At 45.0% G+C, this 18934-nt stretch overlaps 1 protein-coding gene across 1 annotated transcript in view; it reads left to right on the top strand.

The window, feature by feature from the left end:
• Positions 1-18630, top strand: part of PRRG2 (proline rich and Gla domain 2) — a 60930-nt gene extending 42300 nt beyond the window's left edge. Inside the window, exons 2-7 of the mRNA XM_088462592.1 lie at positions 5234-5348; positions 7200-7363; positions 12033-12081; positions 13040-13172; positions 15178-15333; positions 17103-18630. Coding sequence (XP_088318718.1) covers positions 5243-5348; positions 7200-7363; positions 12033-12081; positions 13040-13172; positions 15178-15333; positions 17103-17133 — 639 coding nt within the window. The 5' untranslated portion in view covers positions 5234-5242 and the 3' untranslated portion in view covers positions 17134-18630. The remainder of the gene's footprint in view (positions 1-5233; positions 5349-7199; positions 7364-12032; positions 12082-13039; positions 13173-15177; positions 15334-17102) is intronic.
• The last annotated feature ends 304 nt before the right edge of the window (positions 18631-18934 follow it).

Here is an 18934-nt window from a genome sequence, read left to right as displayed (position 1 = left end):
CGAACGCAGCATAGTTGAATCCCTCCACTTGGAGGGAGCAACCAATTCCGACACCCGGAAAGCACCATGAAAAGCCATGGAAAAAGCTAACTTAAACAAAAGCGTTTCGAAACCGGAGGCCGCCACGTCCGCAACCGCTCCTAGAATGGACGGTAACAGATAAATGTCTATAGGCCGTCTTTTATCGGGGTTAACCGGCTCAGCGCGCGCCCAACCTTTCAAGGCCTTTGTGATGACAAAACTCCTTGTAAGGTCAGGGATTCCCTTCAATTTGGAGAAAAACGAAATACCTGCCAGGTACCGTGAAACTACCGCTCTCGATTTGCCAGATACATACAGCTGCCAAATAAAAGCAAGCATCAATTGATGCTGACCCTTACCTCCAAGGCCTTGGCTACGGGAAAAAACTTCCCATTCTTCCCAAGACCGACGGTAAGCCTTGAGGGTACTTGGTGCAATGGACAGCTCCGCTAACCCCTCCAGTCCGGCTTGATAACCTGCCAAACATAAGAGGGGCACAGCACACCATCAGTCTCTGCATCAGGAGCCAATGTACGGAACCGACCCCATTGACATCTGGACAGCGCATCGGCAATCCCGTTGTCAACTCCGGGTACGTGTTGAGCTCGAAACAGCACATTATGGCGCAAACAGGCAAGCACAAGCTGCGCTAGCACACGCAAAACCAGCAACGACTTTGCTCGCTGCCCGTTTACCGCATGCACCACGCCCAGATTGTCACATCTGAACAGAATGCTGCGATTGCAGATGCGCTCGCCCCAGACCTCCAAGGCGACCATTATTGGGAACAGTTCTAAGAGCAGCATATCTCTTGTCAAACCTGCACGAATCCACTCCTCTGGCCAAGTTGCGACGCACCAGGATCCCCTCAGGTAGCAACCGAACCCCGAAGATCCTGCTGCATCGGTGAAAAGCTGCAAATCGACATTGCCCACCAGAGGGGATAACCATATCCTGATCCCATTAAAATCTGCCAAAAAGGAAACCCAAACTTCCAGGTCTCTCTTTATTTCTGACGATAAACGGATCAAATGGTGAGGTTTGGAAACCCCCGCTGTGGCCCTCTCTAGCTTTCTGCAAAATACCCTCCCCATCGGTATAACTCTACAGGCAAAGTTCATACAACCCAACAGTGATTGGGCCTGCCTGAGCGAAATTTTGCGCGCAACCAAACACTCTGAAATGGAATCTCGCAATTTGTCAATTTTATCGCGCGGCAGCCGACAGGATCCAGCCAAGGTATCAATCTCGATACCTAAAAATGACAAACACGAGAGGGGTCCCTCTGTCTTTTCGTCTGCCACAGGTACTCCAAAATGAAAAAACAGCGCTCTCATGGAACCAAGTAACTCGTTACAACGCTCTGACCCAGCGGGCCCCACGCAGAGGAAGTCATCGAGATAGTGCGCTATCCCATGACCCCCACAAGAAAACTCTACGCACCAATGAAGGAAAGTGCTAAATTTTTCAAAGTATGCGCAGGAAATCGAACACCCCATAGGCAAGCACTTGTCTATGAAGTATTCCCCCCCAATGCGAAAACCCATGAACCTAAACGATTCGGGGTGCAAAGGAAGCAAACGAAAAGCTGACTCCACATCCATCTTAGCCATGAGGGCCCCGCGTCCATATGCCCTAACGATACTGAGAGCATCATCAAAAGACTGATACCTCACTGAACAGAATTCAGGAGGTATAGCGTCATTAACGGAGGACCCCAATGGATAAGACAGATGCTGGATCAGCCGAAATTTTCCTGGAGTTTTCTTAGGCACCACCCCCACTGGGGAAAGAATCAGATTCCCCATTGGAGGATGCGCAAATGGACCCACCATACGTCCTAACTGAACCTCTTTCTCGACTTTTTACTGAAGAACGTCAGGAAAAAGTCGAGCTGATTGTAAATTTCTCGGGGAACCGACTCGAACTTCCCCTATAACTGGTAAACGAAAACCCAACTTGAACCCGAAAAACAAAAACTTAGCGTCCTGCCTATTAGGGTACCACCCTAGCCACCTGGACATAGCATCCAAACGGATAGGGGTTGGTGCCCTATTTAGCGCCTGCGCTACCTCCCGCTTTGGGAATAGCTCCTCCTCCCGACTTGGATCCCTGTTGGGCTGACAACCTGAAACAATTAGAGGCGGGGTGCGATCCGTTGCAACGCAAGCAAAGGTGTCGAAAACGGCACCGTTGGCCCTGGGAACAGGAGGCATTATTAAAGGCAAAACATTTACCTTTAAAAGGTGTCTGCGCAGAAAGCCGACCGGGGCCCGTCTGTCGACGCCCCGGGGAGGGATCAGAACTCGGGCGCCACGCCCCAGACCCCCCCTTATGAGTATCCCCGCCTACCCGAGAATCCTCCACTCCACCTTTTGGTGGTTGCGTGACGTCAAGCCACACTTCCACGTCCTTGCACCCAAAATCTAAGCGCTTGGATCCGTCCTGCTTGCGCCTAAATTCCTCATCATATGTTCTCCAGGCGCTGCCCCTGGATTTACGCTGCATCCCATGAATCAGGTGGATATACCTTATTACGTTCAGGTGCTCCCCTGGGCGATCTTTCAAGTAGCATGCTGCGAATACACAAAAACCAGCAAGCCAGTTATCATAGGAACGAAAAGCTTCCAACCCCACCCCGCCTTTAAGCTTAGCTGCCTTGAAATCTTTTTTGGCTTGCTCAGTTAAAATGAACATGTCCACATAATCGCCCTTCCTGATTTTTTTCTTGCAACAATCGCGCAGACCCCGCAATACTGCTGTATTGTCGCAATGCACCACACCTGGTTGATGCTGACGCTTCTTGGACTTCCGCGCGCTACTACTCTGACGCTGCTGCTTAGCCCGCTTATCCCGCCTATCCGCCTCCTTGCGCGCATATTTAGCAGCCCTCTTCCGCGCCTTTTTCGCGCTGCTGACAGAAGAAGCCAGAGAAGAAGAGGTCGACGACAAGTCAGAGACAGAGGAAGAAGAGGAGGCAGAGTCAGCAACATCATCATCTTCTGAGATCTCACCTGACGATCCGGACTGCTCCCTCCCGGACACGACCGATGATGAAGCCTCCTCGACGCTGAAATCCTGTTCCATAGCTTCGCCCTCAGCAGTATCTGAAACAGACGATGAAGCCGCCCCCTGGGCCGAAACCCTGGGCACGGTCGACACAGCAGGAGAAGACACAGCCGCACCAGCCCCAGACGCCTCTGGTCTTGCCAACTGAGCCGCAGCGGAGCCCATAGCCTTGCAAGCCTGCATGAACTGATCTACCGCTGGCCCTAGAGTAGCAGAAATTGAACGCTGCCTCTGATCCACCCTTTCACTATCTGCTTGGCTAGGAGCCAATGCCGCAACCATGGGAGCAAAAGCAGATGTCATTGATGACATCATGGCCGCAAAAGCTGCAGGGTCAAAGGACTGACTTGCACCCCCACTAGGGACCTGAGTATCCACATAGCCAGAAGCTGCTGCCCCAGACATGGCCCTGTCTGCTGATTGCTGACTAGCCTGCCAATCATCCTCCATCAGCTCTCCCTGTCCTAAAATGGCTGCCTCCCTGACTGACAAAGCCCCTAATGTGCTGCCAGGGCTGTCCATCTCCCCCACCTCGACATTCCCCACTTCATTAACTGTGGGGGAGTCCCCCCTGCCCCTCCGGGCACTAACAGGGCTATTAGCAGCCCTCCTTGCGGTGCGCGTGTGCGCCTGTGACCTTTGAACCCGCGGGGGGCGAGCGCTCACCGCCCTAATCGCGGCAGCTCTGCCCTCCCGCGGGCTCTCTAACTGCCTCTCGCGGCTGCTCAGAGCAGCCGCGCCTTCCCCCCGCCGGCGGCTGTGTCCAGCCGCCCTGACAGCACCTGCTTGACGGCCGCGGGTAAGCGCGGCCGCGCCCGGCCGCCCATGACGCCGCGGGGCTGCGCGACTCGCGCTAGCCCCTTCAGCTCCCTCTTGAGAGGCAGGAGCCTCCCCAGAACTCCCTGGGCCTTCTTCCTGTGCCCGGTAACGGGCGGGGATCCGCGATGAGCGGTGCGGGCGGGGCATGCTACCAATTTGGGGGGGGTCACAGTCCTTATAAGGGTTAGGAGGATTGTTAGAAAATGCAGAGCGCAAAGGTGGGGGAGGGCAGAGAGAGAGAGGGATAGATGAAGAAGGTGAAGAACAAAGATAAGAAGAGGAAAGAAAAACAGAAGGATGGCTATGAAGAAAATATAACAGAGCTCAGGTAAGAGCACTTACCCACTCCAAGACAGGAACAAAAGAGGCTGACTCCGCCTCCAACAATCTCTAATATCCCTGCTATAACCTACAACCCTAAAAACCCATTGGCCCTAATTATCACATGATTCCTCACACTGGTCTGCCCCCAGCCTAGGAAGTTTAACCCTCTCCACTCCTATACAGTCATTTCGTTTATCAACTGTTTGTTTTTTTATTTTATATAACCGCTTCATAATGGTGGTAAGGGGCAATCGGGGAGATTGCTGCTAGATCAGAGAGTTGGCAAGTATGCACTAAGCGCCGACTTTGCCGGCATTCTCTGTCATTCTTATGCAGTCAGAGACCTTAGTGTCTGAACTGTTCCTTTTCTTTGCTGTAGATGATTTGTGTATGATAGTTTATCGTTTCAGATGTATTTTTTCTTTATAAATCAACAAATCGGGTGTTTTTTTGTTTGCATTACAGAATAAATCTAGCACTTGCAAGTACTCCTCCTTTTTTATTAAACCGTAACACTGATTAATTTGTCGGAGGGCACTGTTGCAGCGTTTTGTACCGATGGCTGCACACAAAGGCCGGAAACTATCATCCTTCCACCACATTTACCAACCTGCCCAATGATCTAATCTGGATTATAATCCGACATTGGGCTCATTTTAGGGCCACACCTGCACCTTATTTCTTAACTGCAGATAGATCGTTAAGTGAATACATTTTTTTATTTGTCTTTCCTGGGTTGGATAATGGAGAATCCTGGCTAGGTAGTGATGCACCAGGTATTTGCAAACGGGGTGACTGTATCTACAGAATGTTTTCTTAGATTTCTGTTATTGATCATGTTTTGATCTAGTTTTACCTGTATATTGCATTGTACTACAGTGCATTTTATGCATGCACTTAGAACAAGTGGTATTCAGTGTGCTAAACCTGAGTCGACCTCAGATATTATAGGCGTGTAGAGAGCATGGTCTTCATTGTAATAATGAATTCTTTCTGACAGGTCGGCGCCATGACGTGGACGGGGTGCCTCTTGCTGCTTCAGGCGGTCGCAGCTACCATTGGCCGTGTTCTTGAACCCCAGAAACTGTCTGCACTTCGTAGACCAGGGAAAGAAGGTAACCGTGTTCTCAGCCATGCTTCCTTTTGAGATATATGTTTTGAGTGCGGCTTATGGGCAGCAATTGTAAAATGGTTGGTGTGGTATATTTTCCCGCTGAACCCAGACACGATGCTGGTAAATAAGATGGCACTCTCAAATTTTGGTACGACATAGTCACATTTTATAAGCATTTTGCCAAATTAATGGCTTAGTACCTAGTAATAGAATAATGAATGAAGGAATAAATTACAGTATAGTAATACGTGTAGCCTCTGATGAAGCTGCAATAGACAGAGAAACGCGTTAGACGGGGTTTTCTCTGATTCAGTTGACATCCTACCATCACCTCTCCATCTGGCGTCCTGACCATATTACTATAAGGATTACAAATTTGCATTTAAAGTGAGACGGCACGAAGCTGCTGGAATTTACCTCCTTGCTACAACATCACCCCATTAGTGGGCGGCACTAAGCTTGCTGGAATTTCATCAAACCGGTCAGTACATCACCCCTCTTTCTGGACTGCACGCAGTTGCAGGGACATTCTCCATTTCCAGGACTGCCGCTTTTTGGATGGTATGGATTTTCATTCACGGACAAAGGAATGTATTTCTGACCTGCGGGACAGGTCTTTTATTTATATAGAGACATTGGACCTCATTCAGAGTCGGTCGAAGCGGCTGCACGGTCGTACGCCACCGATGTTCGCTAAACTGCGCATGCGTAAAGTTCACAATGCGCGTGCGCAAACTAGCCGCTACGATCAGAAATTTCTCTCTCCTTGAACACAGCCAGGTCGGTAGTTTGAGTGACAGATTGAGGCGTTTGTGGGTGGTAACAGGGGAAGGTGCTTGAAAACGGGGGAGTGGAGATCCGAACGCAGGCGTGCCTAATTATACGAACGGCGTTTTATGGGAGTGCATAATTAACAAAGTAGTGTCATAGCACACGTGACATGGGAGGTTTCTACACTGACATGATCGTAGAGCTTAAGAGAGGGTATGGTCAACCTTAAGCTCTACGACCAGTTCCGATGGTTCCCGATGGTCTCGATTAATCCTTATATGCCCGGAGATGACGTGTAATGCGTACGAGAAGGGGGCGTATTTTTTGTCTTCCGGCCACTTTCTCCCCTTGGTCGGCCAGCTGCCGATCCGATCTTAGGGACGCAACATGCGAGTGCATCATTTGCATATCCGGCCCCTTTTCCCGTACGACCGTGTGGCCGCTTCGACCGACTCTGAATGAGGTCCATAATCTCAAGGGATTCTATACATTGAGCATTTATAGAATATTTTTATTTCTATGTTTTTATAAGTAATGTTCACATTTCTTTGAATACATTTATAAAACTAATTATTACGTGCAGTATCATATCATAAATACTCACAGTATCCTTGCGCTGTTCCTTTACTAATATATGTAGTTTTTTTAATACATGTAGATGTCAGGTAGTCACTACGCATGTGAATAGGTATCCTTGATAATCCTAAATGGAGGACTACTGGAAACTGTTGCATAAAATTGGAGTTTTTAAAAAAAAAAAACTTCAAAATGGATTTATTTGATTTAAATTAGATTTTTTGGACTTAAATAGGATTATTTAGTAATTTAAAAAAAATTTTAAATTTATTTTAAAAAAAAATCATATTTCAATCTAATCCGTTTATTTTTTATTTATTTTTTAAATCCAATTTTATGTAACCCTTACTGGAAAGAACTTGATGAGCGCACGTGGTAGAGAAGAATGCATGGAAATAAAATGGTAGTATGTAAAGTAGTAGTATCCTTGGTTCTAGATCTCTAGTGAGGGATTACCTTATTACGGGAGTAGAACCCTAATCCTGAAGTCTCCTACCTCTCTTAGTGTTCCTAAACAATGAAGACGCAAATGCCTTCTTTTCCCGCAAGCTGCTGTACAACAGTTGGGACTTTGAGCTGTTTACCCCGGGTAATCTAGAGCGGGAGTGTCAGGAGGAGGTGTGTAACTACGAGGAAGCGCGGGAATGCTTTGAAGATGACCAGAAAACGGTGAGTGCGGAATTTGTTCTTGTAGTGAAGACAGATATTATAAGTGATGTTGCCACCTTTTGTCGTGTGTGTTTGTTTGTCTTTTGTATTATATAATAATTAGTGATTGTGGTAATATTGTCTTTGGTTGTATTGTAATGTTTTGTATTTATGCTTTGTACTCCTTTGATGCTTACTGTTGTGCATTGTATTTACCGTATATACTCGAGTATAAGCAGAGTTTTTCAGCACATTTTTTGTAGCTTATACTCGAGTGATGCTCCAGGATCAGGGCCAGTTCTCCTGTTATGCAGCTGAGTAGGGCGACACATATTGGAGGGCGCCTCACTCAGCTGCGTACCATGCGGGTCGCGGTGCAGACTATGTCTCTGTGACACAGCTGCACCACGTGTGTAGCGCTGACCGGACGAAGTTCAGTCAGCACCACACAATGCCAAACACACAGCCGCCGGCAACGGCAGCTGTGTGTTTGTTGTAATTAGCAGCCGATGAGAGTCTTGTCAGACTCTCATCGGCTGCTGCGGCTCCCACTGCGGGAGCCATCTTCTGGGTCCCGCAGTGGGTAATGGGAATGATGTCATGACGTCTCTCCCATAATGCAAAGTGGCCGGAGGAGCCGGTAGCAGCGTCGGGACCAGGAGCGGGGTTTCAGGTAAGTGTTTTTTTTTGTTTTTTTTAAATTACGTCTGTCTCTATTGGGTGGGGGGCTACTACTGGGGGAAGTACAAGGGGGGGATTACTACTGGGGGCACTACCAGGGGGGTATATTACTACTGGGGACACTACCAGGGGGGGATATTACTACTGGGGGCACTACCAGGGGGGATTACTACTGGGGGCAGTACCAGGGAGGGGGTTTACTACCAGTAGCTGCTGCATTTCCCACCCTAGGCTTATACTCGAGTCAATACGTTTTCCCATTTTTTTGTGGTAAAATTGGGTACCTCGGCTTATATTTGGGTCGACTTATACTCTAGTATATACGGTTATACTGTTTTTACTTGTTTTTTGGGCTACCTCTTGAACGGCGCGGTGTACACCTTGAGGCGCCTAACAATTAAAAGATAATCTATATAATAATAGCCTGCACATTGGAAGCCCGTTCACATCCTACTCTGGAAGAGCTCCTAGGGGGTTGAAATATTGGAACAGAGTCAGGGGGGTGGGGGTTAACCAGTAGTAATAATAATAATATTTTAGCACTATAAACCGTATAGAACCAAACCAGGTACCTTCGCAATTACCATGTGGGTTTATTATTTTAACCTAAGGAACAATTATGAGGGGTAGGAAATAGAATAAATAAAGTAATCTGTAAAGGCAATTCATTGTGTCTTCCATAAAACAAGTATATACAATCACTGCAAGCTTTCTACTCCTTAAGGCTTCTTTTATCCCCTGGCTTTAATTGGTTTCTCTTTGGGTCTGCGGCGGTCTCTTACCCAGTGACTCCCTAAATCGTCATTGCCAAATATATTGATTCTGGTCGCCCAAAAAGGATAGATAAATGTAAAATCTGCTATTTCCTTATACCAGGGACTCTGTTAGGTAATTAAATGTCCCCAGACCAGAGAATCGTGAAATCTGCTAAAATAAGATCTTCCATTCACGAAGTCTAGTCACATTCGGGATCGGAACGTTCTGTGATTGACGAGTCCAGCAGGGAGGTTGCCATGGAGACAGAGTGCTGATTGAAGAGTGCTGCCTGTGATTTGCTGACACGCCGCACAGATGGCTTTTACCAAAACCCTTTCCACAATATCTGAAAAGGGAGACGGCGAATGGAAGGGGGGTATAATTAAGAAACACAATGTATCCCTGCAGTGTAAAGCAAGGACTGGAGAATTCTTTTCTAGTGTATGTTTTAACCATGCATTTATTTTGTTGTTGTTGTTGTTGTTCCCAGGTCCCTATTCAGGTTCTTTTTTTACAACTTGCATTTCTTTGTTTAGTACATGTAGGTACTTGGTAATTTGAAGAAAGATTTATTATATAATATATATATATATATATATATATATATATATATATAATAAAATCAGGGCTTGACAAATCCCGGGGGCCAGGTCACCATGGCTACCAGATTTTGCTGCCTGGCTACTAGATTTTTGCAGTGAGGGAGAAAGCAGATCCTCATCTCCTCATCAGCTCCGGCAGAGATTTGTGACTATAGTATTGTGGTGTTCATATCATGCACAGGAGTGCATGTGCTGAGTGTCGCCTGCAGTGACTGCTGTACCTCTGTCTGTCCCGGTCTGCACCGATACTCCTCTCCATCCTGGCCTGCTCTCCTCCCTGCTATCTGTCCCAGTCTACGCTGATCCTCCTGTACGTCCCGGCTGTCTACTGTCTCCTATCTCCGGCTGCATAGAGCTCTCTGGTAGTAGGGTCTATGTGTGGCCAGGGATTGCGGAGCGGCTTCAGAGGGATAGTGGTGTGACCACGAGGAGAGGGGGGTTTTGTTGTACTTTCTGGAACCTTTTGTTATGTGAAATGTGGTCCGTTATTCTGGAGGGTGGGGGGTGGAGCAGGGGAGCTGTGCAGAGCAGTGAGGGAGCCTCCATTTTACTCTATCCACTCAACTGTGACCATTTTGTGGACCAGTATAGCATGTATAACACACAGAGCTGTGCTCCTCACTCGCTCTTATAATTTTTTTGGGGGGGTTGGTGGTCTGGCTCCTACACTTTCATCCTGGCTCCTAGATTTTAGAAAAATTTGTCAAGCCCTGTGTATGTGTGTGTGTGTATGTATGTATGTATGTATGTATGTATATGTATGTATGTATGTATGTGTGTGTGTGTATATATATAATATATTACACACTTCTACATACAATATGCATATATGGCAGCACAGACAGTGTGATGATTAGCATTACTGCCTCACAGCACTGAGGTCATGGGTTCGATTCCTACCATGGCCTAAATGTGTGGAGTTTGTATATTCTCCCTGTGCTTGCATGGGTTTCCTCAGGGTACTCCGGTTTCCGGTTAATAAATAATACAATATGCATACATACTTTACTTTATACTAATTAACATTTCAGATTAATGCAAGACTTCAATTAAATAATGTCACAAATTGGGATTTAATTTTTTTAGTAGCCACATCCCCTTATTAAGCACTAACCAGTCCTTATGTTGGCCATGTTGCAATTTTAATTTACTCATTATTTTTATTTTATTTTTTTCCTGGCATTATCCGTAAATTCGTTAGATCTGAGACAGCGTGTGGCCCCATATTTGCAGTGCTTGAGAATTATTATTTCAAAGGTTATCTGACCATTTTCTCTCTAAATCTGGGCTATAGATAATGGTTAATGGCTTTGCTGTGTCCCCTCTACTGCATTGCACTTACAGGCTCTCTGGTGCTTAAGTCGCTAGGCCTGATCTCTGAGTGACTAGTTTCTGTGACCTATTACTTGGGTCTAGTGAGAGTATATGTACAGTGTGGCCAGTATAACGCTAGTGTCATACTGGCTATATTTCTGCAGCTGGATAATAATTTTAATTATGTTCACACAGATATCCATGTAATGTTGTTAGAGGAAAACTGCTGGTATGGCATCCTTTATCTGCTGCAGTGGCATCACAAGGGTTGGTGTCACCCAGTGCAGCATATGGACCACGTACGCGCCAAAGGGGGTGTTACATTTTGGGGGGAAGGGCGTGGTCTTGTAGCACGCCCCCATTTTAAGCATTCTGGGGGGTGTCAGCACTCCAGGAAATGCCGGACTGCCACCAGGGGCTCTTCCTGCACTGCTGGCTCTTCCTCAGTGTCCAGGACCCAGATGCAGCATTATAACGTTATCGTGCAGCTCCCGGGGGCTTCCGTCGTTTTGCTGTCACCCGGAGCGCTCTGCACCCCTTATTGACGCAACTGATCTGTTGGTTGTTGCTGGTAACGACTCGCCTAATGAAGAACATGAAGGGCTATTGATATGGCTGGTATGTGACGGTTACCTGGCAAGTAGCATTGTTCATGCTGTTAAGTAGCCATTTTGTAGCTGGGGTTATTGTATTTATTTTTCCTGCATGCCAAGTTCAAGACTGAAAGAAACTGCTCCATGTGGTTGTAACTCGTGCGTGGGTGTATGTACACTATATGCCCTGCAGGCAGCAAGACTAGACTTCCTCTCTCACTGCTCTACATTCGCACCACTCTATAAATCCCTGTACTTACTCCCCGAGTTTTCCAGAATCTTTTTCAAATAACACCCTCATGTACCTCAACAACTCACCCCTTCATATATCTCAAATCTCATATCATATTACTCTCCTGCTTTCCCTCCTAGATCTGCCTACAGTACTCTTCCCGTGCTGCTGTCGCCCAATCATAGAATTCCCTACCACGCCTGATTAACTCTCCCACAGCCTTCATTTCTTTTATACATTCTCAAAACCCATTTCTTTGATGTCTAGTTTTTTGTTAATCTTGTTGCACGCCCTCTAGTGACTATTTAAAAGAATACACTTAAAACCAAATTAGCTGCTATAATACTGTACTTTTAGGCTACCTTTGGCAATACAGTCATACAGTATGTCTATCACAAAACTGTAATCAAATCAAGTGGCTTTATTTTCCTTCCTGGATCTGTACCTGATTCTTTATGTAAGTTTGAAAGATCTTTAATCTTTGATTTTAAATTTGTTTTATCCCTTCTCAGAAAGACTTTTGGAAAACTTATATACACAATGGGCAAGGAGGCACCTCAGGTAAGTGGGTACATTTTAAGGGTCTTGTCAGTATGTGCTTTTTCTACCTTCTATGAATGCCATTTATGAAATATGTAGGTAGTTAGGGGTTAGTATGTATTTCACATTTTGGTAGTATGTTATATTTTAGTTGACTCTGTTTTGGTAGCCTTTTGCAAACCTTCAGATGTGTATTTCATTCCTTTCATTTTAATAGTGAGCCTTATGTGCTGTCAGTGTACAGGTTGTTGTCTACGTGTTTTTTTTGCATCGCCCTTTGTGTACGAGCCCTTAGAGTTATAATATATCATGTTTCTCTGTTTACCATTCAAATTTTTGGGGATTAAGGTTTCCTCTATAAAGGGATTCCCATAAATTGCAGAACCATAGATACGATTATACTATATCACATTTAATAAATACTATCTATAAATATAATGCAGCCTATCCGTGCACTACGAACCACAGCGACAGCTGGCGCATTTATTAACCTCCACTGACTGTCATTTATGACGTGCAAAACTGCTGAAATGCAGTTCAAAAGCTGTAAGCCGACTGTGTGCCGAGAACGAGGGGGGTGGGAAGATCGGCATACATAAGGGGCATGGCTTAGCAGAGCGAGGCCATGCCCCCTTCAGCACGCGCCAGCTGCACACAGAAGAACTCTGACCAGCCGCATCGGGTGTTACCCAGGTAAGGGACGCCTCTGGCTGGAGCCATAATTCTTGCATACGAGATCACAGTTGCAGGGTGTGACACTGCGTACGACTATGGTATTGTACCTTGACATTTGCGCATGCGCGGTTTACTGAAAATTGCTCAACTCCGTAAACCTCGCCATTGCGTAAAACTCTGATTTAGGCCCGATGTTGGGTGTTGCTCTGTACTGCACTGCAGCACCACACAGGGAGGAAGGGAGGCGAGTGGTCACTTTATATATTCTGATTTTCACCTCTTTTCACCCTTGTTTGTACTACAGGTAACTCCCCTGCTGTGGATGTGGCCGGGCTGGTGGCAGGACTGGTGGCCGGGTTTATATTGCTAGTGATGATAGGAGTTCTGATTATGTACTGTGTGAGATACAAGGCCAAGGAGAGGACAAGGCACGGGAGGTAGGTGGTCGTTTTGGTTCCAGATAAAAGAAATGTGCTAATGTGAATGATCTTTTACAGCAACGGTAGCTTTGTTATGTGTATACAATTGGCGCATTTGAACAGATAGGGCCAAATGTAATAGGGTGAGAGTTTTACTGCTAAACGCTCACATTTTTTTTAAGCTCTCACCCGATTACATTTGGCCCATAGTCTCATTCAGAGTTCGAAGCAAAACCAGTTAGAAGACGCAATATTGCACTTTGCAAAACCACATTGTTGTGCCAGGAGGGGTTTAACATCTGCAGACAGATTTAGAGATGGTAGAGAGTGGGCACATCATAGCTCTACCCTACCTCCCAGCTTTTGGTGACAAATCTAGATGTGGCCATGTAGTGCACCATAGTGGGCATGGCCGCATCTCTGCTGGGCATGTTTAGCCTTTAAAAGGCAGGGGAGGCACCTGCCAACACTGCCACCAATGTGCCAACTGTGGGACCATCCTCACAAATAAGGACGTTACCCTTATGTCATGATGGTTAGGAGGTACTTTGAGTGCTGCTCACATCACAGTATAAAAATATATAGGCTGCCCTGTATTTGTGTACTATATCCAAATGCAGGCTGGATTTTTCCAGGCTATGGAAAAATAAATAAATTTGGATTTGCGTACAATGTCTCCTATTTATCAACGATATTAAACACCAGTGAAATTTTTTGTTTAGTTTCACTGTGATGCAAACGAAAAATGTACTGGTATTAAACAATATTTAGCCCTCCAACGAGGTCCCGCAAAGTCCTTGTTGAGGTCCCCTGCTGGCAGCTTAACGCTGCCAGCGCCGGGCGCCAGTATAATGTGCATGACCCGAGGATTCGGCAGTGCCTGGAAGGCCTCGCTGAAGCCGGAAAGGCTGTTTGTTAAATCCAGAAACCTGGCATAACCCCTCTAGTGAGCGCTAAAGGGACTATGCATCGTTGATAAACGGGGGCCAATGTATCGCAATTTAGTTTGTCTAGGTGCAATTTTCTACATTCCACTAGTGTTTGCTCCTAGCTCTGCTTTGGCCTCCTAATGAGAGAGAAGGACAAGGCTGTTGGAATATGTGTGCACTGTTTCAGATGGTATGGCAGAGTAATTGTAGACGCTGATCACTGAACAGACCTGTAGTAACCGTAGTTGCAGATATGTAACAGACACTCAGCATGGAGCCGAGCATACAGACCACCAGCTGGTGACTGTATGTTGGAAGCGGCGCAGGATGCAGTATATTGCAGGGTCTTACTGAGATAAGTGGAACACGTCCGTGTACCATTTCGACAATCTGACACATGGACAAGATGGAGCCGAGCATGCGCTTAAGTTCTGACGCCGACCATCTTGGTTAGGGAATGAAGCCTCTTTAAAGGAGCCAATATGGAGACTGCGCAGAACAGTTCTCCTGGCTTCAACAAAGACTGCACAGAAAATCATGAGTTTACTGATTTGTGCAAACATACCTGATACGGTACTCTGGTATTACCTAAAAAGCTTAGCAGGACACCGCCTGGGATCATCATCCTCATGTAAAGGGGTTTTCCACATAACAAACTGTTTAAACTGCCCTGCAGGCATCTGGCTAGCAGCTTCATTGCATGCTGTATGTATATCATGTAAGCACAGGCACCTCTGGCAGCACTGTTCAGACGAACCATAAAACTATGTTTGTGCTATAAAAGAATTTAATTACTCCGCTACTTTGTTTTTACCAACCACCTATGAAACCTGTAAGCATGCTTGTGCACAATTACTAGTTTGTCATTTATTTACTCTGTGCCTGTTGCATCATTAACTCTAAAATGTATCTGGCTCTGTCCGACATTTATTTTTATTTTTTTATAATGTTAAGCCAAATTAAAGTGAAACATTTTCATTTCAGTGGGACAGAGTGATAGACATTTTACTATTCCAGTCCTTTCTTTTTTTTTTTTATCCAAATCTTGAATTTTATAGGTCTGAAGGCTAGTTTAATGCATTCTTGTATTACAGGTCCCCAGTGAACCTTACCAGTAATGTTCCACTTCCTGAAGATCTGCCTCTGACAGAGACGCCATTGGTTGGGCCTGCAGCCCCAGGGCTCCCATCATATGAAGAGGCATTGGAGGCCTCAGGTACCTATGATGCACCTCCTCCACCATATCAAAGGTAACTAAACCCAGAGGATCATATTCTATTTATTGATCTAGTTACTGACTTGAAATGCGGGATGGCCTTTCTCACAAATATGGTAGTGTGCATTGAGCAACTTATAAACAGAGCTGTTGTCAGAAAGGAAAAACGGGTAAAACTACAGCCTAAAAATTTGAAGAACAATATGGTACGCCATTCGTCTCGAAGCATCTCAGTTGTACCGTGCGTCTCGCGCTATATGGTGTAAAGACACCCAGTGTATGAGGTCACATTTGTATTAACCCCTTCTTACTGGTGCTTTGTGTGCTTATCAATGCTTCACCTCCACATCGAGGTGCACCAGAGGCTTGGCGCTCTTATGCATGTTGTAATCATTGATGGCCAGAATCCATTTACAGTTTTATATGCCAGTTATGTTATAGAATGTCCCATTGAGGAACACTGAGCAGTGTTCATTATGTACATGAATGGGGGAGATCAGGATTGTAACTAGGAGTGTGCGACCGATTCCACTGCCCAAAGTGTAGGGCTCTATGGGTCGCACCACCGCTGCCCCCCGGCCCTTTCTTCTGGCTATTAGGTCTTCTGGAATGGCACCCAGTATCACTGCAGCAGTGCCGCCTGGAGCGTCTTTTGGATGCTTCAAGCATGCCATGCCTCAGGACGTCCAAAACAGTGATGCATTTCTCAGTGCTGGCGGCTCCGCTTCCTCTATGCGGCTTCAAGACGACGTGTGCTCAGGGGTCGGCACAGGGTGCTCGGAAGCCCTGTTACGGTACTGATGGAGATCAGAAGCAGGCCTCCCATTTAAGACGATAATAATAAATCTATACAAACTACTAGTAAATAATCTGTTGACTGTAATCTAGGTTGGATGGATAGATAGCTAGATACATCCATCTATATATATATATATATATATATATATATATATATATCTATATATATACATACACACACACAGCATTTGTGCTCATAAACCTGTGGAAATTTGGTCCCCCTCTAGCTACCAAAAAATGTTGATACCCACTATTTAAATGTTAATACCCACCTATTTTGTGTACTTATATTAAACTAGTCCATTGTGTGTTGTAGTGTTTATTGTGTAAAAGCAACTAATATTTTTGTATTCTTTATTTTCCTTCCCTAATGCGCTGCAAATAGGAAAAAAAAAAAAAAGCCTATATGCTCATTATACAAAAACAAAAGAAACAAATTTTCCTCGTAGCGATTAGAAATGAAAGCTATTCCCGTCTAATCCAGCAAAGTGAAAATTGGCCCGGTGATGGAGGTGAAAAGTACCGGATGGGGTGCATTTTAGCTCTCACTTTTATAAAACATGTCGTCTGTCTTGGTTAAATTCTATCCCTGTGTAAATCCTGTGCATGTAACGACCACAGTAGAGGAAAATGTCACTCTGACAAGTTAGATGACGCATCCTGAAGAAGCTATGGGAACTGCTAAGATTCCTTTGGTGTTATTGTTCAAGACTGAATATCTCGATGTTCATAAAGAGAGACTGGCCTTTGTATGTTATAGAGCAATGATAGAAGACTAAACTGTTTAAACAGAATGGTCCATTTGACCAAATGACATTATTATTGTAGTAAACTCCATTGAGACCCCAATTGTGTAGGCTGAACCAATATTCAAGAGTGAAGTCACTAGGAATTTATGATGTCATGGAGGCACTTACATTTTCTTTATGATATGGTGTGTGATTTTTGTTTGTATGGTTACTTTCCCCAAGGCATGTCTTTCACTCTTTTCTCATTATCTTTTAGAGGTTCCACCAGGTCGACCCAACCCAGCTGAAGTTGAACAGTCGGAATGGACTAATTTGCGTGCTTGTGTATGGCCAGCGTGTAATTTGTGCATGAGAGGGGAACGAATGGTTTGGAACAAAGTACTTTTTGTCTATGGTTTTTAATAATACTGCCGTCACCAAAGAGAAGACCACTGGACCAGCGGTGTGGATTGTATTCATGTTTACGCTCTACTGGAAGAAATAGATTTACGCCCGGACTCCAGAACACAGACTCGACAGCTGAAGCTGTAACGGAAAATGGGCGACTTGATCGTTCTCTAAATACAGTGCTACTCTAAGGGTGCCGGCTTACTAGAAGACATGGATTCATGAAAAGCTCTATCTTTCTGGCTTGGAGTAATACCATGTTATGTGTGAAAATTAATTTCAGGGTTATTCGATGAGCAGAAACTCCTTCGTTAGGGTCGAGAAAAGATGGAGAATATCAAATGTTCTGGTTGGAGTCAGAAGCCAGTTACTGTGCCTACTTTCTTTCTTCGATTGGTTTAGTTCGGCTCCGCTGAATATTTTTAATGTAATTGCATAGGCAGCACAACAACATCCAGCCGTTCTACAGATTCCAGAGGAAATTCCATTAAATCTGTGACACCCTGACTTCACAAATCATTCTGCATGTCCAGGATCTCCGTCTCCTCTGCTCTAAGGCCTTTGAGTTTTACATCCCAAGCAGCGTTTTACTGAGTGAGGAGGCTTAACGACCAGCCGTCTATATAAAGCAAAGGATTTGCAGCATTGTGGCAGACCTGTGTGTGCTGAGAACTCCTATTCGCATTGAGTTGACACACGAGGCTGCAGGACAGTGCCACGGGTATAATACACTGTGCACTTGGTCATTTTAAATTCCACATATGTAATAATGCAGCCAGCAGCCTGGAGGTGAATTTACTCATTTGTTATCTCTAAAAAGAGCAAATATCTTGGTTACTGTGAAACGTGCAATGTTTTTGTTTTTTGATAAATGTTTTTACTATTAGTAATGAAAAAGAGGTTTTCCCCCAAACTTGTACTTTATTCCAGTCATGTAAAGTAGAAATTGTTAAAGTGTACCCGTCTGCGACACATGCAGCGGCAGCCATTTTACTGGATGATGCCATATTCATGTAAGTGCAGCTTACTCATTCAATAGTAAATAGTGAGATCTCTGAGGTACAAGGAACAAAATGGCTGCCTACCCTCTGTGTAGGAGGTGGGGGAAAGCAACTAGTGGTCAGGTGGAATATGACAATGTTCCAGCCCTTACACTACTTCAGCTTGTTTTACTGGATGGTGTCCATCTCTACGGCATTGCTTTGTTACACAGGCTTTGTTCTATCTTTTTTTTTTTTTTTGTGGGAAGGGGGGGGGGTTAACAGAGAGCGTGATATTATGGACTTTTTTCTTATGTTGGTTATTGTCTTTTCTTTGTAAATTAGAAACACATTTCACTGAAAGGATGCCTTAACTAAATTTGTATTTTTAAATAAAGAGTATTTGTTAGGAATGTTTCACACTGTGGAGTGAGTTTGTTTACCGCTTGTTGACTGGAATTATTTTAAAAAAGGATCATTGTCCATTTTGGGGGATCCTTTCCCTTTCTCATATTTACATTGGTGCATCTCACAGTTTGAGGGCACGTTTCTGTTGGTGTGGAGTGCCGGCATTATTTATATAGTGTATGTATGTATGTGTGTGTATGTATGTATGTGTGTGTATGTATATATGTGTATGTATATATGTGTGTGTGTGTATGTATGTGTGTGTGTATATGTGTGTGTGTATGTATATATATATATATATATATATATATTC

Source organism: Taudactylus pleione, unplaced genomic scaffold (genome assembly GCF_031769625.1).
Source record: "Taudactylus pleione unplaced genomic scaffold, aTauple2 ptg000051l, whole genome shotgun sequence".
Lineage (NCBI taxonomy): Eukaryota > Metazoa > Chordata > Amphibia > Anura > Myobatrachidae > Taudactylus > Taudactylus pleione.
The sequence above is the reverse complement of the archived record's forward strand: the minus strand, read 5'-3'. Positions and strand labels throughout refer to the sequence as shown.